General features: G+C 39.9%; 1 protein-coding gene across 4 annotated transcripts in view; it reads left to right on the top strand.

The window, feature by feature from the left end:
* The window catches only part of tnrc18 (trinucleotide repeat containing 18), an 81,168-nt gene that overhangs the window by 15,373 nt on the left and 41,467 nt on the right, over positions 1–24,328 (top strand). For 2 of the 4 annotated variants that reach the window (XM_063012775.1, XM_063012766.1), the window contains exons 3-7: positions 3,181–3,339; positions 13,512–13,616; positions 14,550–16,151; positions 19,748–19,841; positions 23,914–24,119. In XM_063012775.1, coding sequence (XP_062868845.1) covers positions 3,181–3,339; positions 13,512–13,616; positions 14,550–16,151; positions 19,748–19,841; positions 23,914–24,119 — 2,166 coding nt within the window. Of the gene's footprint in view, positions 1–3,180; positions 3,340–13,511; positions 13,629–14,549; positions 16,152–19,747; positions 19,842–23,913; positions 24,120–24,328 lie in introns of all 4 variants that reach the window. The other 2 variants (XM_063012759.1, XM_063012750.1) reach the window with 1 other exon arrangement.

Raw genomic sequence — 24,328 nt, 5'->3', positions numbered from 1 at the left:
TATAATAATTCTTTTTCCGCATATCCCAGTATGTCATTGTATGGCACCCCTGGAGCAGACAGGGTTAAGGGCCTTGCTCAAGGCCCAAACAGTGGCTGCATAGCAAAGGCTGAATCTGAACTGACGATGTTCCAATTGATAGCCCAAAGCTCTACCTACTAGGCTACCACTTTTCCAACCTACAGTAGATCCCTAGCTTTACTGAAGGTACATGAACACTCACCTCTCATACATATTCACTGGTTTATACTGCCTCACTCAAGCATGAGGTTTTCTCTCTTATCGTATCTCAATATACGTAACTGTTAATGTATTTTTCTTATCAATGTTTGATTTGCCATGGTAGTTGTGGTTTAGCTTGGTATTTTATAATTGCCTTTTATATTGGTAGCCTTTGTTGCATAGTACTGTTTGGAGCAGGTGTTATCTTTTGTAGAATCAGCTATGAGTGGGCTTGAGTTTTATTCCCTCAAACCCCACGCTTTGGTGTAAGGTCTTGAATTCTAATTAGTGTCTCTCTTTTGTCTAATTTACAACAGTTCCTTTGTAATTGTTTTAAGAGTCTGGCTTTAATTATAGGGGGGTGTGTGGCGGGGGGATTGCGAAAGCTTACTACTGGGTCTGTGGGTTGCAGGCGAGTTGAGCAACGTTAGCAATTAGGAAATTCCTGAGCCCTGTTCAGCATGTCTGACAGTGCTCTTGTAGCTCCAACACCCTCCCCCCCTCCCCTTCCCCCCAAAGTCCTCATGTTTAAGAAGCTGAACTGCTTGTGACCTGCTGAACTCCTCACTCTTTCTTATGTGGCCAAGACAACAACTGTGTCTGGTCAAAGACAGACTGATAGAAAAAGACAAAAGTGTGCTGGCTCTAGGGCAAGTGCAAAACATGTGCAAATGGGTTTTGAATATTTCAGAAGTCAGGCGAAACAAACACAAGTGGAAATTCTTTGCGAGGTATGTTTGGCTGTATATGTGTATAAATTATCCCAGCAAGCAGACTTACAAGCACAGGCTTAAAATAGGTTTTGTTCTTGCTGGGAAGGTGTTTTCAGGAGTGCCTGCTTTACGGGTTTGTTTCCATGATCAGTGCTACTACTCCTGCTTCAGACTGTGGAATGGTCACTGCTGTTGATGGGGTATTTAATTGGAAGCACTTTGGATTCAGACAAAAATGGCTTGTAGTGTGATGGTGAAAGAAAAATAAATAGCAAGAAGCTAAAATGGATCCTGAGTCGTTGTAGAGCTGTATGTTGGAGGAGGTGTCCCCCTGGTGTTCTGCTGTATAAAACATGGACCTATTCCTTATTTTGTAGATATTTGCAGTTTGGTCTAAGTTAAAGCACATGGCTGTGCTATCTGAGTATTCATCCCCCCTCTCAGGTAAAACGAAATGCTGTCCAGATTTGCTGTTTTCCCTCTAGGCCTGTGTGGGTAAAATAGAAAAGAAAAACATGCTTGTGGGAGAAGTGGGGTTAGAAATGCACTGCTGGGTTTTTATCATAACGCTGGGCCAGTCCAGCATGTGTGTTGACCAGTTGTGCCTTTAACTAATATGCTGCTGATGTGTGGTAGCTTTTTGTCAGGTATGTCAGGCAATGCTTATGTTCATGTGTGTGGATCAGACTCAGTTCAGCGACGACCAAGCTACCAGAAGTGGATTTCCTCTGAATCTTTTTTTTCTTCTTTGCTCCCACCGCGCCCTAATCTTACCCCGTGGTTAATGTTTAGATGCAGCCCTAAAGGTTCACATCTGCTGGCAGCAATAGCCTCTGCCCATGTGACCCAGGGGCTCGTCAGCGGAGCAGGACCTCTCCTACGGCAGGTTAATCACATGCTAACCTCTGCTACAAAGGCTTCATGTTGCTCTTGATGTCTTGTAGTCCTTCCTCCTCTTCTCATGCTAATGGACTGTTTACACATGCAGGGAAAAAAACAAGGCCATTGTGAAAAGCAGCCGTGTGTGTGTGTGTGTGTGTGTGTGTGTGTGTGTGTGTGTGTGTAAGAAGTGTAAATGCTCCTCCCACGCTCGAGGAGCTATGTGGAATAAGAGAGAAGCTACATCACAGCAAATAGGAGAAAGCCTCATTAATTTAGACCATGCTTCTTGTTCATTCGTCATGATCCAGCGCTTATAGCCACATATGGACCCAAGGGATTTAATTCACTGATAAAAATGCAGTGAATGTATTTTTGCTGAGCCTAGATATACTGTGTCCTTCTGCCCCATCACATACATTTAGCTGGGAAAAAAACATTCTCATCACAAGGCGCAGACACCTCCATCCCCAGTGTGTAAATGCCTTTCTTGTATTTTTAAAAGCTTTCCCATATCTCAGTGGAGTAAGCTGCTGTTTTTTTCATTTGTTGCTTTAAAAGCCTATAAACGGGGAGGGGGTGTAAACAGAATTGTCAATGAAAATATAAACTATAAAAGTTGATACTGCACATCTGCTGGCTATATTGAGTTAACATAACGTCCAGTATGGTTAATTATTGTTCATAGCATTTGTTAACAAGCAAAAGCCAATTTCTGCCTGTGGTCTCTTCATGCTTTTTGGCATTCTTCTTTGACAAAAAGACGAGGTTGCAGCCATTGGCTAATTATGTCCACACTGTTTGTGTTCTCACTGGAATCTTATCACACGGCAACAAAAAGTAATATAAAAAGTTGTATACAGTATTCCCAAAATACATCACTTTATTTTTTTATTTTTTTTTACTTTTTCTGCAATGGGGCTTTTACAGTTACTTTAATTACCCTATTGCAGCCTTGAGATTGCTAATACATTTGGTGTTCAATAGTGCATGAAAATGTTTTCTGGTGTAATCAATTTAATGTGCCATCATATTAAAATCCGTCGGTACAAGCCTTTCAACTGAAGATTATTTGTAACTTTTTTTTTAATTTGTTTATTTTTTTATATAGCACTTTATGATATCTAACAATGCATCATTATGTATTAATGTTATTATATGTCCAATTTGATGCAGTTCATCTTAAATTTATAAATAAAGCAATCTTTACATAACATACATACATAAGCCCTAAACCTAGTGAAAATGCTAGTGTGTTTCTACATTAAGCCATGTAACATGTGGCACCGTGTTAGTGATAAAGGATTTTGTGTGAATACTATCACAAGGACAGAATAGATCTGAACATGATTTTAATCTCCTGCAGGTGATGCTTTCCCTGGTGCCTCTAGCTTCCTTGGCGGCTACATAAATCCATCCAACTCACATGTAGGGCCCAGCGCTTTGACTTCTGACCCTGCTTTCAGAGCCCCCAACTCATCCGGCTTGCAAATGGCTCAGCTCTGGACATCAAACTCTCACGAAGGTAAGATTAAATCCCATTTTTCTACTTGGCACTGAGTGTGTTTACATGCACACTAATAATCTGATTAGGACAGGTTCTGGCAGTAATCTGATTACTCAAGTGGTCATGTGTACAGCATACATTGATCTTAAATCTTATTTGGGGGATGAGTAATCTGATTAAGCTACCTGGTTTTCTGGCCAATAATTGGTTCATTTAAATCTTGCTGTCGATTTTCTATATCTGCCCATGTCCTGCTGGAGACACGATTTCTCAGAAATAGTAAACACTACATAAGGTGTAAAAATAATCACAGACCCAATCACTATGTTCATTTGTATTATAATGTCTGAATACAATGCAGTCAGCACAGTCATACATCATGCAAACCAGCACCATTACCACCATCGTTAGTCATCGGTTAACCATTTAACCAACAAGCTTCCAGCATCCCATTAAAATACCAACAGGTCACATGTTTTATTGATAAAAAAAACTGAACAGTGAACGTAGCAGTAATGTAGAACAGTAAGATGAACAAATACTGACCTAAACAAGTTCAGCTTCATGAATATAGATTTTATATAGAGTCTATGGCGAACAGTTTATTACAAGTGCTAAATAACCATGCTTATAAAAAACTAAGAATGTAGTCAATGTTTTACAGCATTTTTACAAACATGAATGTAAGGATTATAAGATGATAAACTGATTTAAACTTTTATGCTGGAATGTTGCAAAGTGTCCATATTTTAGTAAAAAATTTTGCACACATTCACATGTGCAAAGTTGTGAAAATGCACTCAGATGTTACACTGATGCATAACAGCTCCTTGTTTGGAAACTTAATGTGTTCTAGTTTTAAGCAGAGCTGCTGCATAAGCACTTGGGTATGGTTCAGATTAGTGCATTTTCTCTGGAGATCTTTCTGTTTTGCTCTTATTGACATTATGTTGATGGGCCAGAATTGCTTTATAATGTCTGTATGCACTGTGTGTATGACCGTTACATAGCTACAGACTGAAATGTTTTATTTTAAAAAGTACTGCGGTGTAAGTTTAAGGATCCAGATTTATTCTTACTGGTAATAAATAACGTCCTACATGTTCAGTGTACACTGTTTTATTAAAACATTGAAATGGTACATGTATATTAAAATAGAAGTGCTTTGGCAAACAAGTGCTATGAAACAGTGGTACAGCTTGAAGAACAATCACTTCTTTGGTGTTCAGGACATTCATCAGGTCACAAAAGTTCACAAATGCTTTGCCACACTAACACAAATGCTGTTCCCTCCACTATCAGACAAGTCCTTGAGCACTGTTCTTTCCCCCCAGTTTTTACCCTAAATGCATATCTAACAGGCGCTGTTTCTTGTTTAGTGTAGAAAAAAAGAATTCCGTGTCCAAAAGAGAATGTCCACTCTATTAAAGCTAGTCTTTGTCTGTGGGTTATAACCAAGAACAACTGGATAATGCTTTTGACAAACTGTCTGTATTTTTACCTACCTCTTTGTTTACCCAATAATCTGGTTGGCTCATGTAAACTCTGAGGTTTTCCATAATCGGTTTACTAAAGTGCATGTAAACACAATTGTTGGATTATTGTCATTATCTGACTTTTTTGCAGTAATGGGACTTTGGTGTGCATGTGCACTCATGCTCACTGCATGTTAAAATAGTGAGTTGGAGCATTCTTTACATGAGCTTACTTACACATATTGATTTCAACTATTGGTTTTGTTGTAAGATTACTAGGCTTACACAAAGTCTGAGTCTGTACTAGGTGACTGGCTGGGAATGAAGACCCATGGGTATTTTTAAAAATAAATAAATCTTAAGCTGTTTTTGGTTTAAATTCACCAGAGTGGAAGGGTAATGTAAAAGTGAATGTATGGGAAGCTGTGTTGTTACTGAACACTTGATATAGCATTTGATGAAATGGGAGCAAAAATATCTGCTTGTGCATCCAGAAACTATCTTTCCCACTCTGGTATAAAATACGTATAAACTACATTGTGAGTGGTTTTCAACCGCCACAGCTGTTGCAATAAAATGGTCTGTACTATCCCCATAATTCCAATACATGTAGCCAGAATGACTGTTGTTCAGAAGTCCATTTGTAACCTTTACTTCTAGAAGCAGCTCTAAGGCGGTGAGAAATACTCAAGAAATAAGCACTGGAGTAGCCTCTGGTGGGAATAGTCTGACAATTTAGCTAAAACTGTTTTCACATTCACCTGAAAAGGCCATCTCCTGCAGTGTGTGACAAATCCACCATTATGTTTGAAGTAGTGTGCTGTGCCAAAATCACTTCTTCAAACCATAGAGGTCTCACTGCCATTTTAAGCAGACTGTGATTTAAGCTTCCCTATTGTAAGAGATGCTATGATAAAGGGTGTAGCAACTCAGCATAAGGAAGTGACTGCTATATAATGTTTCTTCAGTCACGGCCTTGTAACTCATATTGTTTAGGAACTAATGTCAAGCAGATTTTAAGGTTTTATGAAGCCAGTCAGCTGATAAAACACATTTGAATGGCATCTCTTTAAATGTATTATGCAATAAAATGCATTTATGTATTTGCTGCTATTTTGAGCAACAACCAAAAATGAATCCTGATGTCCCTAATACAAATACCTATACTCATCCTCATGTAATTCTATAACTAGTATAATTAGTTAAAACCTAAATATCTGTGAATTTGCATAGTGTACAACATAACATTAAAGTACAGTATCTGTGTAGCGAGTGTTGTACCTTCACAGTTATTCTGACACAAGCAGTTGTTTGTCATTGCTTGCTAGTTGCAAATATACAAAACATCATAATTCAATTCTACTGAAAATATGAGCTTACTAGCTTACAATGACTTACTACATTTTATACAACTTGCAAGTTTCTATGAATAAAAGAAAACATGGGTTGGATGTTACATTAAGGTCCTTGGGACCTAGGTATATTCTTGCCTACTACCACTCTCTATAATAGGTTTGTAAGTATGTTTTTCCTCCGTCCATGTGGGTTTCCTTAGGCTACTGTGGTTACTTTCCACCTTCCAAAAACAGACAAAAGGTTGATTGGCTGCCTTGATGAGAGTAGAGTTTTGTTTTAAATATAAATGAATAAGATGTAACTGGCTCGAATATGTAAATCCTGAATAAGGCAGTGGTAGGTCACCAGGTACTGGACTATTAATTGGATGGTTGCTAGTTCAAGCCCCACCACTACCAGATTGCCACTGTTGGGCCCTTGAGTTAGGACCTTAACCCTCAATTGCTTGGACTGTGCTGTTTATTTCTTTATTTGGAGAAGTATTTTAAAAATTGACCATAATGCTGTTTTGGTTACATTGACTCAACAAAAGTTCATAATGAAAAAATGTATCTTTGAGTTACTGTTATTCCTCTCAAGGTAAAAAATGATTAAAGAAAGAATCAAATTAATTCAATACGATAATACAATCATGAATAAGCCACTAATAATAAGTTGTTGAGAAACTGAGATTGAGTTTAGCCACTAACAAAATCCAAATGTTAAGTCTGTGCAAAAGACACCGTACCAACAGAGACTTGTCATATTAGAGTTGCAGTAAACTCTGAAATATGCATTGTTAATTAAAGAAAAGTTTTGCTTTGTGTTTGATAATAAGATATAAGATAAGATAATCCTTTATTAGTCCCACAGTGGGGAAATTCACATTGTTGCAACAGCGAAGGGACAGTAAAGCACTCAGTACAGCCAGTAGTGTTGCATAACTGCAAAACAGTGCCCATGGCAACCTATGTGTTGTACTCCTATTTGTATGCTGCTATGACAGCAGGTATTGCCCCCTCTATCTGCATGTGATTCCAAAGGTAATGCTGCTTCTATTTCTAGAGTAGTAATTAATGCTGATAGTTTAGTAACTGTTTGCCAAGTGCACCACACAAGATAGTTAGTCGGTAATCAGGCTGTTATGTGATGTTCACTTTTGAACCTTTGCTTTTACATTTTTTAGTTTTTAGTTTTTTTTTTAAAAACAATTATAAAACATAATTTGTAATTGTGATGTGCTTCCCTGATTGATATAAAAGTTCTGGTGCATCAAGTTAGTAAGTTTACTAGGGTCCAGTTGTGTGCAGTATATAGTATATACAGGGGTTGGACAAAATAACTGAAACACCTGTCATTTTAGTGTGGGAGGTTTCATGGCTAAATTGGACCAGTCTGGTGGCCAATCTTCATTAATTGCACATTGCACCAGTAAGAGCAGAGTGTGAAGGTTCAATTAGCAGGGTAAGAGCACAGTTTTGCTCAAAATATTGCAATGCACACAACATTATGGGTGACATACCAGAGTTCATAAGAGGACAAATTGTTGGTGCACGTCTTGCTGGCGCATCTGTGACCAAGACAGCAAGTCTTTGTGATGTATCAAGAGCCACGGTATCCAGGGTAATGTCAGCATACCACCAAGAAGGACAAACCACATCCAACAGGATTAACTGTGGACGCAAGAGGAAGCTGTCTGAAAGGGATGTTCGGGTGCTAACCCGGATTGTATCCAAAAAACATAAAACCACGGCTGCCCAAATCACGGCAGAATTAAATGTGCACCTCAACTCTCCTGTTTCCACCAGAACTGTCCGTCGGGAGCTCCACAGGGTCAATATACACGGCCGGGCTGCTATAGCCAAACCTTTGGTCACTCGTGCCAATGCCAAACGTCGGTTTCAATGGTGCAAGGAGCGCAAATCTTGGGCTGTGGACAATGTGAAACATGTATTGTTCTCTGATGAGTCCACCTTTACTGTTTTCCCCACATCCGGGAGAGTTACGGTGTGGAGAAGCCCCAAAGAAGCGTACCACCCAGACTGTTGCATGCCCAGAGTGAAGCATGGGGGTGGATCAGTGATGGTTTGGGCTGCCATATCATGGCATTCCCTTGGTCCAATACTTGTGCTAGATGGGCGCGTCACTGCCAAGGACTACCGAACCATTCTGGAGGACCATGTGCATCCAATGGCGGTGCCGTGTATCAGGATGACAATGCACCAATACACACAGCAAGACTGGTGAAAGATTGGTTTGATGAACATGAAAGTGAAGTTGAACATCTCCCATGGCCTGCACAGTCACCAGATCTAAATATTATTGAGCCACTTTGGGGTGTTTTGGAGAAGCGAGTCAGGAAACGTTTTCCTCCACCAGCATCACGTAGTGACCTGGCCACTATCCTGCAAGAAGAATGGCTTAAAATCCCTCTGACCACTGTGCAGGACTTGTATATGTCATTTCCAAGACGAATTGACGCTGTATTGGCCGCAAAAGGAGGCCCTACACCATACTAATAAATTATTGTGGTCTAAAACCAGGTGTTTCAGTTATTTTGTCCAACCCCTGTATAGTATAGTGATCTTATTGTAAAAGATGCTTATCATGGAAGATACTAGTTTGTTATCTAAAAATAAAAACATTATCATTAAGACCAAGGACAAATGTTTCATTGCCATTGGACCAAATAGGCTTGTTCGGCCTTTATTATAACAGAGGGAGACTGAACCTTGAAAGACTATAGTGGCAAAAATTAAGTGTCTTTCAAATGTTCCTACTTTAGCATGGATGATGACTTGTTGATGACTGTCCTCACTGTGTTTAATGGTGTACCATTCTCCTGATGGATATCTTTCAACAATGGGATCCATTTGATATTTTGCAAGCTCTTTGAGGACCATGGCTTTTGCTTTAAAATACAACTTAGTAAATGACAGGAAAATCTTACCAGATGAGCTGAACTGGTTAACTGTGGTTAATCAGAGTCACTTTTATTGATAGCAGGTACTGGCTACTATTTAATGTTTGAATGTGATTGGTTCATTCTGAACACATCCACATCTCCAATTATTAGAGGGATGTGCACACTTCCCTCTTAATGATTTCAGTTTGTTTGTTAAATGAAATGCACAGATGAGGTCACATTAAAGGTGGAAATAAATCTGAAATAATCTGTGTTGGTCTAATTATTTTTTAAAAACACAAAACCTGGCAGTGTATTAGGGGCTTTTTGTGTCCATTGTAGATCTTTAATTTACTGGCTAGTCAGACATTTAATAAGATGTTTGCTATTGTGCATGACGAAATGGTAATTGCAGTCATTTTAAACAAAATGCTGTTAATGGCAATGAAAACTAAATATCCTGCAAATATTTCAAAGACAAAGATTTTCTTTTCTTAATTGAGCAGAGTGAATGGAGAAGTGGAACTGCTTTGCGTGCTTGTACTTCACTCCTTAAAAGGAATATGGCAGAACACAGAAATAAACAGGATGGTTTACACTTTTGTCCCTGTTACTAGGGACAGGCTATCTTTTAATCTTTCCTTGGTATGGTGTCAGAATACCATCAACAGTGTAGCGCCATCGTGTCATTTGAAACGGGCTATAAAAAGAGACGGCCTTTAAACTCGTGTGCATGTTAGAGCTGAAACAGCTTGGGTGTCATTTTACAGTGCAGTATCTCGGTCAGATCTGGAATCAATTAATTGGCTACGGTCAAACCTTTAATGATATGTTTGTTGTTGTGCGTGACGAAATAGCAATCACAGTATTTTTAAATGAAATGCCATTAATGGTCATTTTAACAGTCACTGGATTACTGGATTTAGCAGGCTGTCTGATCAACTTTGGCCTAAGGGTACACAAACATGATTAGGCAGCACATTCATTAGATGACTATCATACTACATCCCAATCATAAATTCATAGTAATAAAACTACACACATTGATAGCTCCACAAGTAATCCTATGTAACTTGGCCTGTGTAAATAATGTAACCTGATATTAAAAGACTGACACCTGATCTCCCACTATTCTTGCTGGTCTAGCCCTGATTTTTAATGTTTAAATTATTTACTACCCAATAATTACAACATAACTGTGTACCTGATACATAGTGCGCACTGCACAACTTAAAAACAACACATGGCATTAATTACAAAATCATGACCAAAAAAAAAACCCCACAAACAACTGTGCACCACATGATGTCAGTAATGTTTTATGCCTAAATTAAAATAAACAATGCTTAACATAGCAGTACTGGAGAACAGTTACATGAATAATAAGGCCTTAACTTTAACTAGTTCAATGTTCGGAATATAGATATAGTTTTCTGGTGAAGATAAAGCAAGGTGTTCACTTGTGTCCTACTGCTGGGACACATAATAGTTTTTATTGGTGGGCAGACTTTATAATGCATACAAATCTACACAAGCTGTGTTTATCGCAATATCAGGTCTGACTGCATGGTGGAGTAATTAATAGTTTTCCTGTTTATGATTTAATGATATCAATGATTAAAGGAACTGCAGTTCTAATACCTACACAACTCCAGAGTTGTTGTGAACACATCATATTTCACAGACACATTTCAGCATTGCTTGCACTTTGGCACTGCTGATTGTGTGTGTATGTGATTAGCAGCTCAGTTTTAAATTCTAATCAACCGTCGGCAGTTGAAAATGAATTAAACTGACCTTTTTATCTGACAGTCTAAATGAAATAATGACTTTCTCGGTTATCCATTAATTATTAACATTGCTACTCCCTGGCTAATCTCTTCACCATGTATATTTTATTAATGCTTTTTCACTTGGGCATAGCTAGACATAGGCTAGTGATAGCTTAGTGGATATCAGGCGGAGGGTTGAGAGTTCAGATCCCAGCTCCACCATGCAGCCTCTGTTGGACCCTTGAGCAAAGCTCTTAACTAGCTTGGAATATGCAAAGAAAATAATTCTGTTGTACTGTTCCTGTTAAAATATGACAAAACAGCACAGAAAAAATAATCCTAAAAATAAACATGGTATAAAGCATCCAGGACAATTAATTACTGTTATTTACATTACAGTTGTCACCTGCTTCATAATGACAGACCTTTAAGATTTCATAAAATAAAGGCAGAAATGCAGTAGAGAAATGTTTCTTATTATACTGCTGTGTGCTAGGAACAAGAGTGTTTGATGCTTGCACCATACTGTCAAGTTTCTTTATAAATGGTTTTGGTCAGGGGGTTCTTTCCTTTCTGTGTGTTAAGCCTTTTATTCCTGTCAATAGACACCCACGTCACACAGTGACGTTTACACTGCGGCCTTACTTATTAGTACCCTGACCCCTTTCAGTTATTCATTTTGAAACTAACTGTTTAGGTCAATAAGAGATCAAGGTTTCTGGGTTGTATTTAACTGAGAGTTAAGTTTGAACACCATGCTGCTTCATCTTTTTCTAAAAGGTTTCTCCCCTGTCCTTAAGTCTTGAAATTTATGAGTGCAAGTGTAAACATGTCAAGAGCTGTTGGAAGCGAGTTTTTTCTGCTTTCCTTGTGGTGTCCATAATTTAGTTCTATGCTTCAGCCAAGGCGACATGTCACTCCAAGTTTAAAGCAGATTTTATTGCGGATTACTGCATCACCCCTGAGTAGAGGAGAGTGGTTGGGTCCCCCCCCCCTTCTAATTGTGGTTTTTCTTTATATTTTTTTCTTTTCTTTTTATTTATTTACTTATTTTTTATATGTGGTTGCTTTATTTTCTTACAATTTCTGTTGTTGAATGAACATGTCAATCTGTCTCTTATCTCTTGAAATGTACTGTATGCTTTGGTTTGACATAAGAAAATCTTAATAAAGAAAATGGTTATAAAAAAAGTTTAAAGCAGATTCATGAGTAGAGATTTAATCTTCAAATGTTCTCGTTTAAAAAAACAAAAAAATATCCTTATCGACAGGGTAGCAGATTCAGATAAAATATTTTAAGCTCTGTAGTCTATTAGTAGCTTTAAAGAAATATTTTTTGTTCTTTTTCTCTGTTTTTTTTAAGAAGCTCAGTGTACTTCCACTTACAGGGGTTGGACAATGAAACTGAAACACCTGTCATTTTAGTGTGGGAGGTTTCATGGCTAAATTGGACCAGTCTGGTGGCCAATCTTCATTAATTGCACATTGCACCAGTAAGAGCAGAGTGTGAAGGTTCAATTAGCAGGGTAAGAGCACAGTTTTGCTCAAAATATTGCAATGCACACAACATTATGGGAGACATACCAGAGTTCAAAAGAGGACAAATTGTTGGTGCACGTCTTGCTGGCGCATCCTTGACCAAGACAGCAAGTCTTTGTGATGTATCAAGAGCCACGGTATCCAGGGTAATGTCAGCATACCACCAAGAAGGACAAACCACATCCAACAGGATTAACTGTGGACGCAAGAGGAAGCTGTCTGAAAGGGATGTTCGGGTGCTAACCCGGATTGTATCCAAAAAACATAAAACCACGGCTGCCCAAATCACGGCAGAATTAAATGTGCACCTCGACTCTCCTGTTTCCACCAGAACTGTCCGTCGGGAGCTCCACAGGGTCAATATACACGGCCGGGCTGCTATAGCCAAACCTTTGGTCACTCGTGCCAATGGCAAACGTCGGTTTCAATGGTGCAAGGAGCGCAAATCTTGGGCTGTGGACAATGTGAAACATGTATTGTTCTCTGATGAGTCCACCTTTACTGTTTTCCCCACATCCGGGAGAGTTACGGTGTGGAGAAGCCCCAAAGACTGTTGCATGCCCAGAGTGAAGCATGGTGGTTTGGGCTGCCATATCATGGCATTCCCTTGGCCCAATACTTGTGCTAGATGGGCGCGTCACTGCCAAGGACTACCGAACCATTCTGGAGGACCATGTGCATCCAATGGTTCAAACATTGTATCCTGAAGGCGGTGCCGTGTATCAGGATGACAATGCACCAATACACACAGCAAGACTGGTGAAAGATTGGTTTGATGAACATGAAAGTGAAGTTGAACATCTCCCATGGCCTGCACAGTCACCAGATCTAAATATTATTGAGCCACTTTGGGGTGTTTTGGAGAAGCGAGTCAGGAAACGTTTTCCTCCACCAGCATCACGTAGTGACCTGGCCACTATCCTGCAAGAAGAATGGCTTAAAATCCCTCTGACCACTGTGCAGGACTTGTATATGTCATTTCCAAGACGAATTGACGCTGTATTGGCCGCAAAAGGAGGCCCTAGACCATACTAATAAATTATTGTGGTCTAAAACCAGGTGTTTCAGTTTCATTGTCCAACCCCTGTATATTTCAGTGTAAATGTTAATGCGTCTCTGGATAACTGATGCCAAAAAATGTGTTCTCTTCATTCTACCCAACAGTTTTTCCTCCCTTTCCCGGTGGTTTGTACCCCAGTCCCTACCTTCCCCTGGGTCATCTGGAGCATTCACAACTAGGCCAGCATTCACTGTTTGACTGCCAGAAAGGTATGCTTTCCGGTAAGTCATGTTGGTCCGTTAAGTCATTTAGTCTGCTCTTAAATTCTCTGGTATTTGCAGTGTTACATTTTCAGTGATCTTAAATGAATTTTACTGTATTAAAATGTTAAGAAATTTTGTGTTTAAATTAGGAAAAACGTTGTTGCACATGTTGGTTGGATTGAATTACATCTTAATACTTAAGCCTGAAGCTATAAGATATAAAGCTTTTCTCTTTTTCTCCTAACGGAATGTAAAATTTGCCAACTTCTGTTAACTGGCAAGGTTATAGCGCTCTGTTTTATACAAACAAATCATGCTTTATTTAATGAAAAAAACCACTGAACAGAAAAGCAAAAAACATTATGAGCAGCACTAGTATATTATTCTATATGTAAATTTTTAAGTCGGTAGGATGCAGTAGGATACAAAGGCTAAGTATCATGCTAATCAAAAAATATAGAAGCAGTCGGTATTGTAAATCTTTTCCTGACAACATTAGTGTGGATATTGTTTCTAATAATTCATTCTGGAGCTCAATAAATATCCACAATTTCTGCTGGGAAAAATGGTATACAAAGATCCAGTTGTGCAGAGTTTAACATGCAATCAGACTGCTTTCTTTTATGAGTGAGATATAATTAGGTTTAGTTATGTTTTTTTATCAATTAAAGAATGTAAATACATAAAGTAATGCATGCATTAATGTTGGGTAAGGGTGGGTCTTAATACTGCTCCTGCACTGTAGTGAATTCACCTTTTATATCCCTAATACTACTAAAACCTGAATTTTCTCAATGTTTCCCAGTGCTGTTTTAGCTGTTAAATATTCTTTGTTTCCATTACAATGAAAAAGTAAAATCTGTGTGTAATATTTGAGTAAATTACTGGCCATTTTTAATCATTAAGTTCAGTCTTAATTATTTTGACTTTCATTTTCAGAGGGGTTTTACCTGCCTGACTCGGTACACTCCCAGTCTGCCATAGCACGGAGCCTTGTGGCTCATATACCAGGCTCTCTCTCCAGGGAGAAGGAGGTCCTGCCTCCACACAAGAGCTCCAAAGACTTAGGCAGAGAGTTGGTGAAAGACAAGCCATGCAAGAACGAACCAGGCCACTTTGTCCATCGCAGGGAGCGAGTACGTGAGGATCCACATCCCCAAAGTGTGGTCGACCTCACCCAGGACACGAAGGCAGACGAAGAGCGGCGATTCCTTCAGCAGCATTCACCTGCAGCTGATGTTAAACCCAGATACCCATCCCAGTCCTTGCTTAGCAATTCCAGGAGCAGCAGTGGCACACAAGCCAGGCATCCAAGTGCAGAGCAGGACAAAAGAGAACGAGATGAGGAAAATGGGCGCCACGCAGCCTCCTTCTCTGCAGAGAAGCCAAAACGATGCGACTCGGTGGCACTTGGCACTTTACATGTTTCTTATGCCAGCCCCTCCTCCCTTCAGAGCAGCTCAGCACCCCTTCCTCCCAGGCTGGTGTCTTCTGCCACTTACCCTCCCCCTCACCACATGCCACCCAGCTTGTACCCACTTTACTCTTCCCCCAAAGAGCCATCCAAGGAACACAGAGTGACCGCTCCCACTTATGTGCCTTCTGTTGAGGTCTATGATGAGCGGAAAGGGCCCATACAGATTGCTTCACAAGCTAGAGATAACAATAAAACAGAAAAGAACAGGGACATGCACAGAGCACCCCTGCAGGTGGGGGGTGAGAAGACACCTGCATCCTCGGTCAGGAGTGAATCACCGGGTTATATTGATAGTAAGAGAGACATTTTGCGGGAAGAAGGCTCTGTAATCAGGACCAACAGTATGGCTGTAAAAAGGCAGCTTTCTTCGGATGTGGCTGCAATCAAATCCAGCCACAGCCCGAATCACAGAGAATTACCCAGCAGCAAACACACAATCAAAATGGGTCTGGAACAAGAGACCTGGTGTTTAGAGCGTGAAAATTCTCAAAGATCTGGTTCTTCATCTTCTAGTCTGGAATCCAGTGCACTACACTCGGCTGAGACCAAATGGAAGCCCTTCGAGATCAGCAACTACGCTACTAGCCACATGGCTGCTTTGGCAGCTCAGCATGCCCAAGGTCCAAGAGGAGAAGAGGAGAGTAAGCGTATGTACTTGGATCGCAGGGGCAGCCCAGGAAGCCTTCGTGATAGAGAACACAATGAGGTGTCCGCAATGCAGAACCTTATCAAATACAGTGGCAACTTTTCTGGTGATATGATGTCTAAGCATGGCGCCGACAGCCGCACTCCATTTGGGGGACTGGGCAGCTTAAAGCTGGAGGCTGCTCATCATGCAGGCTCCAAAGCTCAGCACCTGCTGGGCAAGCAGCTGAAGAGGGAGCCGGAAAGGCCCGAGAGTGCCAAGTCTTTCAGCCGGGATGGAAGCTCCTCTCAAGGGGAGGGTGAGGTTCGACACCCCCCAGTGGGCATTGCCGTGGCTGTAGCACGTCGAAGAGATAACAACAACAAGCTCAGCTCTGTATCAGAAAGAGACAGGCCAATTCTGGGAGGAGGCATCAAAGGTAAATTACTTGATTCTTATTAAAGCAAAGCTTCCACTGTGAGATGTCAATTGTCTCAAGATATAGTTCTGTTTGAGGCATGATTTAATGTTTAAGGTAGTTTCGCTTGGATTTTTTTTTTTTAGATATATTTTACACTTGGTCCAGGTGCGCTCTGGTCTACATACAGTAGACACGAGCTTGTTTTGGGGATGATGCTTCAAATCAACTGCAGCCTTAGTAAACCAATGTGCCGTGTGCCTAAAAGAGTGAACCACTTACTACTGTTGTTCATGAATCCTTGGCATAAATACATTTAGGACAGTACAGGACAAACTTGGGGGAAATAGGATTGGTTTTAATACTGGGAAGCTTACTGCAAGTTAGGGATTAAAATTTTGCCAGTTTCTTGAAATCAATAATTTGCATTAATGCTTTAATGCTTAATGCTTTAATTAATAAAAAAAACAGCTTAATGTAGTAAAGCCCATACCACTGTGAGCTAAAATAGTTTATGATATGAAGTTGGTAGAGAATGGTCACAAGGCCTAAACAATATACTTTTCATAAACAGATGCTTTTTTGGGCAATCTGGGAATTTGAAATGCGGACCTGGATTTTACATTTGGTCAAACTTTAGCTTTAAATGAACTTAAAAAAAACCATTATAAATGACTACATAAAAAATAAATGCCAACTTTGATGGAACACACAATCAAACAAACTGCAAGACATTCACCCCAACATCAGGAATAGATCAAAATACATTATGGAAAACATACAGACCAAGTTATATACACTAGCTGTAGAATAGGTCATTCCAGATTTACTCACCAACCTTAATACTAGGAGAAGACCCCACACTTTGCGAAGACTGTCACAGACCAATCACCATAAAACACATCTGAACAAATGCCCAAAGTACAACAGTGAAAGACAAAGTCTACATATGTCCAATACGTTAAAAGAAACTCTCACGCAACATAATATAGAAATAATAATAAATTACCTTAATAATATAAAACCTAAAACATTAAAAGAACTTAAACGCAGCTGTAAAAACACCTTGAAATCAGATTTCTATGATTAATATTGCGACCTCCATTGGTCTATTGGTTTATCTGTATGTAATGAGCCTGTTATCTTGGACATGCTTAGCAGCAAGGTCATGTTGCCCTTTTGAGTGGTGGTGGGGGAGAAGGAGTGGAACTGTTGTGTTCTCATTCATTAAGCCACTCAGCAGAAAATTCATGCCAAAAACACTGCGCGGGAGCTGGCCACGAGCCCCGCGGTTACTTTGGCCCAGAGCGTTTCTGCTAACACACAGTGTGTTAAATCTTTCAGTAGGACACCACCTGTCTGTCTGTATTAGAAATGTAATTTACAGGCCTGGACTAAAAGCTGTAAACAAGCACTGAATTCTAATAAGACTTTTGGATTTGTTGCTAAGCAATAGAATCATCTGAGAGAGAGAACAGGGCATGAAACAGAAGCATTAATATTTGTCTCCTGTGTGCTAAGAGATTGCAGTAATATTAATTTAGCTCTTTGACTCTATAAAATTTGAATTTACATGTTGCTATAAACAGGACAATACTGCATTCCTCTAATCTGCTTTATTTTTTTAGTTTTTTTGTTGAAGTAAACTGATCAGTTGAACAGGCTTTTGGTATCCATGGAAACAAGCTAAAACCTTTCCCCTCAGATATGAGAACACAGAGCTCTCTATGGTGCTAAGGTCAAGGAATGTGTTTTCCTTAAAGGCATGCTATTAAAATCACAAAAATCAACACACTCATGCTGAATCACTAGCAAAGAAGTCATGGCTGTTTACATTCTAAAGTAAAAAGAATCTGCATCTTCTTCAGTTATGTAAAGGCTTCTTGTTGGTTAGTAATTGGAAAGTGCTTTAATTATTGATTAATGATTAACCACTGTTGTTGCTTATTTAAACTGTAGTGTGCAGCCGTAGAACTTGTTTGAGGTCAATTTTTCTATTTTAGAGAAGCTTAACACTACTAATGACTCAATCTGACTCAAATAATAAATGTTAAAACTGTGTATCTACTTAGACAAAATATTGCAAAAGCAAGAATGTATTATTAATTCCTTTAAAGGAGAGATTATTGGCAGTATGCACAATTAAAGCTTGAACATAGTTTGCAGTCTAAGCCAAGAAATAAAATGATCAGAAGTGTTCCATACCATATGGCTAAGGAAAACCTAACATTACAGGTACTGCCAGTGCAGTTGCAAGTAAAAAATAGCTAATTAATCCATGCTGTTTTAGTACTGGTACCATGGTGGCTATCAGATGCCTTCATGACTTTTGACTAGTGGCCCTCACTCTGATCTTCATTAAATGCTTTGAGTCACTGGTACAATTGTACCTCAAAAGCACCTTACCTACCACCCTGGATACACATTGATATGTGTATTGATATCAGGCCAGTGTGTCTACGGGGGATTCAATTACCACTATATACAACTCTACTGCATCTTAAACATTGTGAAACCTACGTCTACATGCTCTTCATCGATTACATGCAGACCAGCAACTTTGACTGACTCAATCTGTCAAATGTCCAGTTCCTAAGTTACAGACAGGCTTGGAACACACAGGTCCTCATACTGTTGGTCAACATCATTGCTTCACAGGGTTGTGTGCTGAGCCCAATTATGATACTGTTGAGTTGTATATAGGAGAACAAAGTATGGAGACAGCACTATAGGGCTAGATGCTAACACAGACCTCACAGAGAGGAGTTGCAGTCCCTGTGGTGCTTAGAAAACAGCTTGCCTCAAAAATGGTCTAGACCAAAGAACTACAACCAAACAAAAAAACTGATCCAATCTTCATCAATGGAGAACAGGTAGAGGAACAGCTAGAGTGACGTGTCCATATCCATCATGGAGAATTGACCTTGGACAATCAATTTCACATCCTTGTTTAAAAATGGCACACCAGTGTTTATACTCCTTGAGATCACTCAAAGTTGTCCAGTAAAGTCAGGCTCACCACCTCCTACTCTTGCACTGTTGAGAGCATAATTAAATAACTCCTGCATCTCAACATAGTGCATCAGCTGCACTGGTACATGCTTTGTCAGCAGTGCTCAGGGGAAAAAACTTTTGTTGAAATGTTTACAGCTTGCTGCCTATGTGGAGTGACCACCATGTCTACAGATACCACCCACTCTTACAATCATCTCTTCAAACTTACCATCTGGAAAATGGTATACATACTTCATTGCCCACACTAGAATAGCTTTTTGCACAGAGCTATTATATCCTTGACAAATCAAAGTCCAATTCCCATACCTATGCACGTCTACCTTACTCAGTATACAGTTTACATAGACACTAAATTAGAATAAGTAGTAGTGCCCTACCTGGATTGCATAATTGCATTATATGTAGTCATACAGCTCTGCTTCATATTATTATTATACACCCACACATTTTTTCTCTGACATAACTTATGTATAGAATAGTTTGAATAGGAAATTGCACAGGCCTATCAGTCAGTCAGGTTGGTCTTATTCTTGAATGCTTATCTCAGTTTTATGGGTTAAGTTTGCGTTCTGTTATTCAAAACTGCTGCCTTTGCCATATAGGCCCAGGCCAAGAGGATGAGGAACAAGACGAGCGGGCACGGCACCATGATTGCAGACTCCTAGCTGGCCGTTTGGATCAGGAGAAAGTTTTAAGGTGAGCTATAAAATTGTAACAGCTGAAGTAAAGCTTCCAAAACTAAAAAATGGCAGGTACTGTAAGTGAGTTTAATGTAATAATGTAGCCCTGTGGTTTTAGATTGTGTCCTGTACTTTTTTATCATCAATTTTTATTTGGATAATTTTCCAAACACAATTAGAGTGTAATAGAAATACTTCCTGAGGAAGATTAATGGCTAGTTCACACTACACGATTTTTGCCCTGATTTTCGCTCGGTGACTGGTCGGCGCTAGATTTGCCGGCTCGGGAGCAACTCTGCGTTCGCTCAGCGATCAAAACTCGGCTCTCAGTCGCTATGTGTGAACTACTCAACAACTCGATCCGACCGGCTCGCCGAGCGCTCGGTGACCAGATCGAGATTTCTAACATGTCAGATATCTGATCTCAGTTGCCCGACTGGCAATGAGTGCTATGTCGAACAGCCAAAGAGAACGCAAGATACGGTGTGAGGGGAAACGCAGGAGAGGAGTGTAAACAGGTGGGACAGGGGGATAATATAGTTTATATCAGAATACACCGGCACACACGTCTTACAGTATTTCTGACTTGATCGTCCTCTACAAAACACCAACGTTGCATTGCAAAAATATTTATTAACCTCCAACTCTCAATAGAACAATCCATACTGTTCGTGTTGCCAAATCCACTCATATTCATTTATTTTTTTCTCTTTGATTTTACGCTGCACATAAGCGCACAAACTTTGATCACTCGCTACTTGTTGACGTGCATTTTTGGACGTGGTATCATTAAACCCCTCGTCACTTCTCACGTGTGTTTTTGTAAAAAAAAAAAAAAAAACAACGTAGTTTGGGAGATCAGAGAAGCTCGCCTGAGATTCCAGTTGGTGATAGATCGTGTAGTGTGAAACCCCCCTATCGCCGATCAGTCGTGTTGTGTGAAATATACACCGACTTAAAGACTCCCGAGTGCAAAAGATTCAGTCGTGTAGTGTGAACTGTACAGCGACCCGGCAAATCAGAAAGTTGTGTAGTGTGAACTTATATATATATACAGGGGTTGGACAATGAAACTGAAACACCTGTCATTTTAGTGTGGGAGGTTTCATGGCTAAATTGGACCAGTCTGGTGGCCAATCTTTATTAATTGCACATTGCACCAGTAAGAGCAGAGTGTGAAGGTTCAATTAGCAGGGTAAGAGCACAGTTTTGCTCAAAATATTGCAATGCACACAACATTATGGGTGACATACCAGAGTTCAAAAGAGGACAAATTGTTGGTGCACGTCTTGCTGGCGCATCTGTGACCAAGACAGCAAGTCTTTGTGATGTATCAAGAGCCACGGTATCCAGGGTAATGTCAGCATACCACCAAGAAGGACAAACCACATCCAACAGGATTAACTGTGGACGCAAGAGGAAGCTGTCTGAAAGGGATGTTCGGGTGCTAACCCGGATTGTATCCAAAAAACATAAAACCACGGCTGCCCAAATCACGGCAGAATTAAATGTGCACCTCAACTCTCTTGTTTCCACCAGAACTGTCCGTCGGGAGCTCCACAGGGTCAATATACACGGCCGGGCTGCTATAGCCAAACCTTTGGTCACTCGTGCCAATGCCAAACGTCGGTTTCAATGGTGCAAGGAGCGCAAATCTTGGGCTGTGGACAATGTGAAACATGTATTGTTCTCTGATGAGTCCACCTTTACTGTTTTCCCCACATCCGGGAGAGTTACGGTGTGGAGAAGCCCCAAAGAAGCGTACCACCCAGACTGTTGCATGCCCAGAGTGAAGCATGGGGGTGGATCAGTGATGGTTTGGGCTGCCATATCATGGCATTCCCTTGGCCCAATACTTGTGCTAGATGGGCGCGTCACTGCCAAGGACTACTGAACCATTCTGGAGGACCATGTGCATCCAATGGTTCAAACATTGTATCCTGAAGGCGGTGCCGTGTATCAGGATGACAATGCACCAATACACACAGCAAGACTGGTGAAAGATTGGTTTGATGAACATGAAAGTGAAGTTGAACATCTCCCATGGCCTGCACAGTCACCAGATCTAAATATTATTGAGCCACTTTGGGGGGTTTTGGAGAAGCGAGTCAGGAAACGTTTTCCTCCACCAGCATCACGTAGTGACCTGGCCACTATCCTGCAAGAAGAATGACTTAAAATCCCTCTGACCACTGTGCAGGACTTGTATATGTCATTTCCAAGACGAATTGACGCTGTATTGGCCGCAAAAGGAGGCCCTACACCATACTAATAAATTATTGTGGTCTAAAACCAGGTGTTTCAGTTTCATTGTCCAACCCCTGTATATATAAATAACTTATTATATATATATAATAACATTAACAGTAAAATTGTGCATTTACTTGTGGGAGACCAGACACAACTTAAAGGTAAAAACTGAGTTAAAAAGCTAATGCTATTTATGTACATTCTTTGTTTGGTTTCTCATATATGTATTTGTTTTTCCTTTCTGCTTTTGTTTATACCTTCCAATTTTGCCTATTTGAGTTTGACTTATGATTTTCCTTGTCATGTCAATATGAAAGATGACTGGTTCTTATGTATCTGAGTTTTGTCTGAGTTTTTGTGCCTCTTGGTTTTTGTAAATTGTCAAACATCAAATACATACAATAACCTCACTTTTTATTATGCTGTTTATTTATACTTACTCATTAGAAAAGATTTTACCCACTGCTAAAAACCTCAGTTGACAACTTCTTATAGGAGTCTTATAGGAAGTTTTACTCATCTAGGATGCATTATTTTCTCCCTAACAGAACCAAATCCCAGTCGACACAAATATTATGCATTTGAATTATGTTTAGGGTGGAAATCTGACCAAGAACCATATTTGTATTTTTCTTGCATTTTGTTAGTCTCTTTCAAATCTCTGCTTGAGCTCTGTCCTACATTTTAACATACAAAATGAAATGCATGCATTCATGTAATAGAAGGTGTAAATGGTACATAACATCTTGAGTGTTTTATACTGCTGATACAGATGCAAAAGCTTTGCTTAGTAAAGGTGTGAATGAGGCAGATGTTTTAAAAAACCGAACAAGCAAACAAGCTTTTCTTAAACTGAGTAGACTGTTTGTTAAAGATGGTATAATTATGTTTAATTTTTATTGCACAGATTTCTCTAATGAGGAGATGGATTTAGGGGTTTAAGCGTAGATATATGAGCCCGCTACAATTTCTTGTGGGATTGTGCCTGATGTTGCAGTTTACCTTAAAAGTAATTTACATCAAAAAGACCTGATTGTGTGTGCTTCTTGCCATATGTAGTCTAGTTAAGCTAAAAGTCAATTTAAAATATGTGCCACATTGTAAGGCAGTTTTATTTTATGTTGGTTAAGTCAGTCTAATGCACAGGTTTCTAATTCAAGGTAGACTTCTCAACCTTGATAGACCACCAAATGACATTACTGATTATTAATTTGGTTGGGTCAAAAGTTCTAAGTTGCTGTATTTATATACCAGGCATATTTAAACCCACAATAAACTTTTGAAAACTTTAATTTATTTTTTAAAGTAAGTAGTATTATGTTCCAATTGTTGCCCAAAAGAGTACAGGCTAATAGAGCTTATAATTAGATGTCCAACAAACCTATGGTCAGATGTCCACATACTTTTGGCTGTTTTTTTGTTTATTAGGATTTTAATGTCATGTTTTACACTTTGGTTACATTCATGACAGGAAACGGTAGTTACTCATTACACAAGGTTCATCAGTTCACAAGGTTATATCAAACACAGCCTTGGACAATTTTGTATCTCCAATTCACCTCACCTGCATGTCTTTGGACTGTGGGAGGAAACCGGAGCACCCGGAGTAAACCCACGCAGACACGGGGAGAACATGCAAACTCCACACAGAAAGGACCCGGACCGCCCCACCTGGGGATCAAACCCAGGACCTTCTTGCTGTGAGGCAACAGTGCTACCCACTTAGCCACCGTGCCGCCTACTTTTGGCTGTAAAGTGTACATGTCCCTTACAGGTCTTCGTAAACTTATATGTGCCTTATTGACCTAATATCCATATTTGATTTGCTTAATTCCCAGGGAGAGTAAAGACTTGGCAGATTACACTCAGATGCATCATCCCATGGTATCTGTAAATGGACTCAACCCAAACCTGATGGTGACTGGAGGTTCTGCACTGACTGGAGCAGGCCGCTGGCCTGCTGACCATACCTCCCATCTTGCCTCCCATCCCTGGCTGCCTCGCTCTGGAGCCCCATCCATGTGGATGCCTGGTTCTCCATATGGTACCCGCTTAAGCTTATGAATCTTACATGCTAGTTAAGGAAAAATATGGACCTATAGCTGTAAATGTGTAAATTCTGAGGAGGGAGTTTATAATGGTGTATTTCATATAAATCTCTATTGGAATGGCAAGCAGCTCAGGCCTTTTTGTATGGCAAATGGCACCACTATAGTGCCAGTAATGGCACCGCTATAGTGTCAATAATAATAT

This window comes from Trichomycterus rosablanca, chromosome 2 (genome assembly GCF_030014385.1).
Source record: "Trichomycterus rosablanca isolate fTriRos1 chromosome 2, fTriRos1.hap1, whole genome shotgun sequence".
Taxonomy (NCBI): Eukaryota; Metazoa; Chordata; class Actinopteri; order Siluriformes; family Trichomycteridae; genus Trichomycterus; species Trichomycterus rosablanca.
The sequence above is the reverse complement of the archived record's forward strand: the minus strand, read 5'-3'. Positions and strand labels throughout refer to the sequence as shown.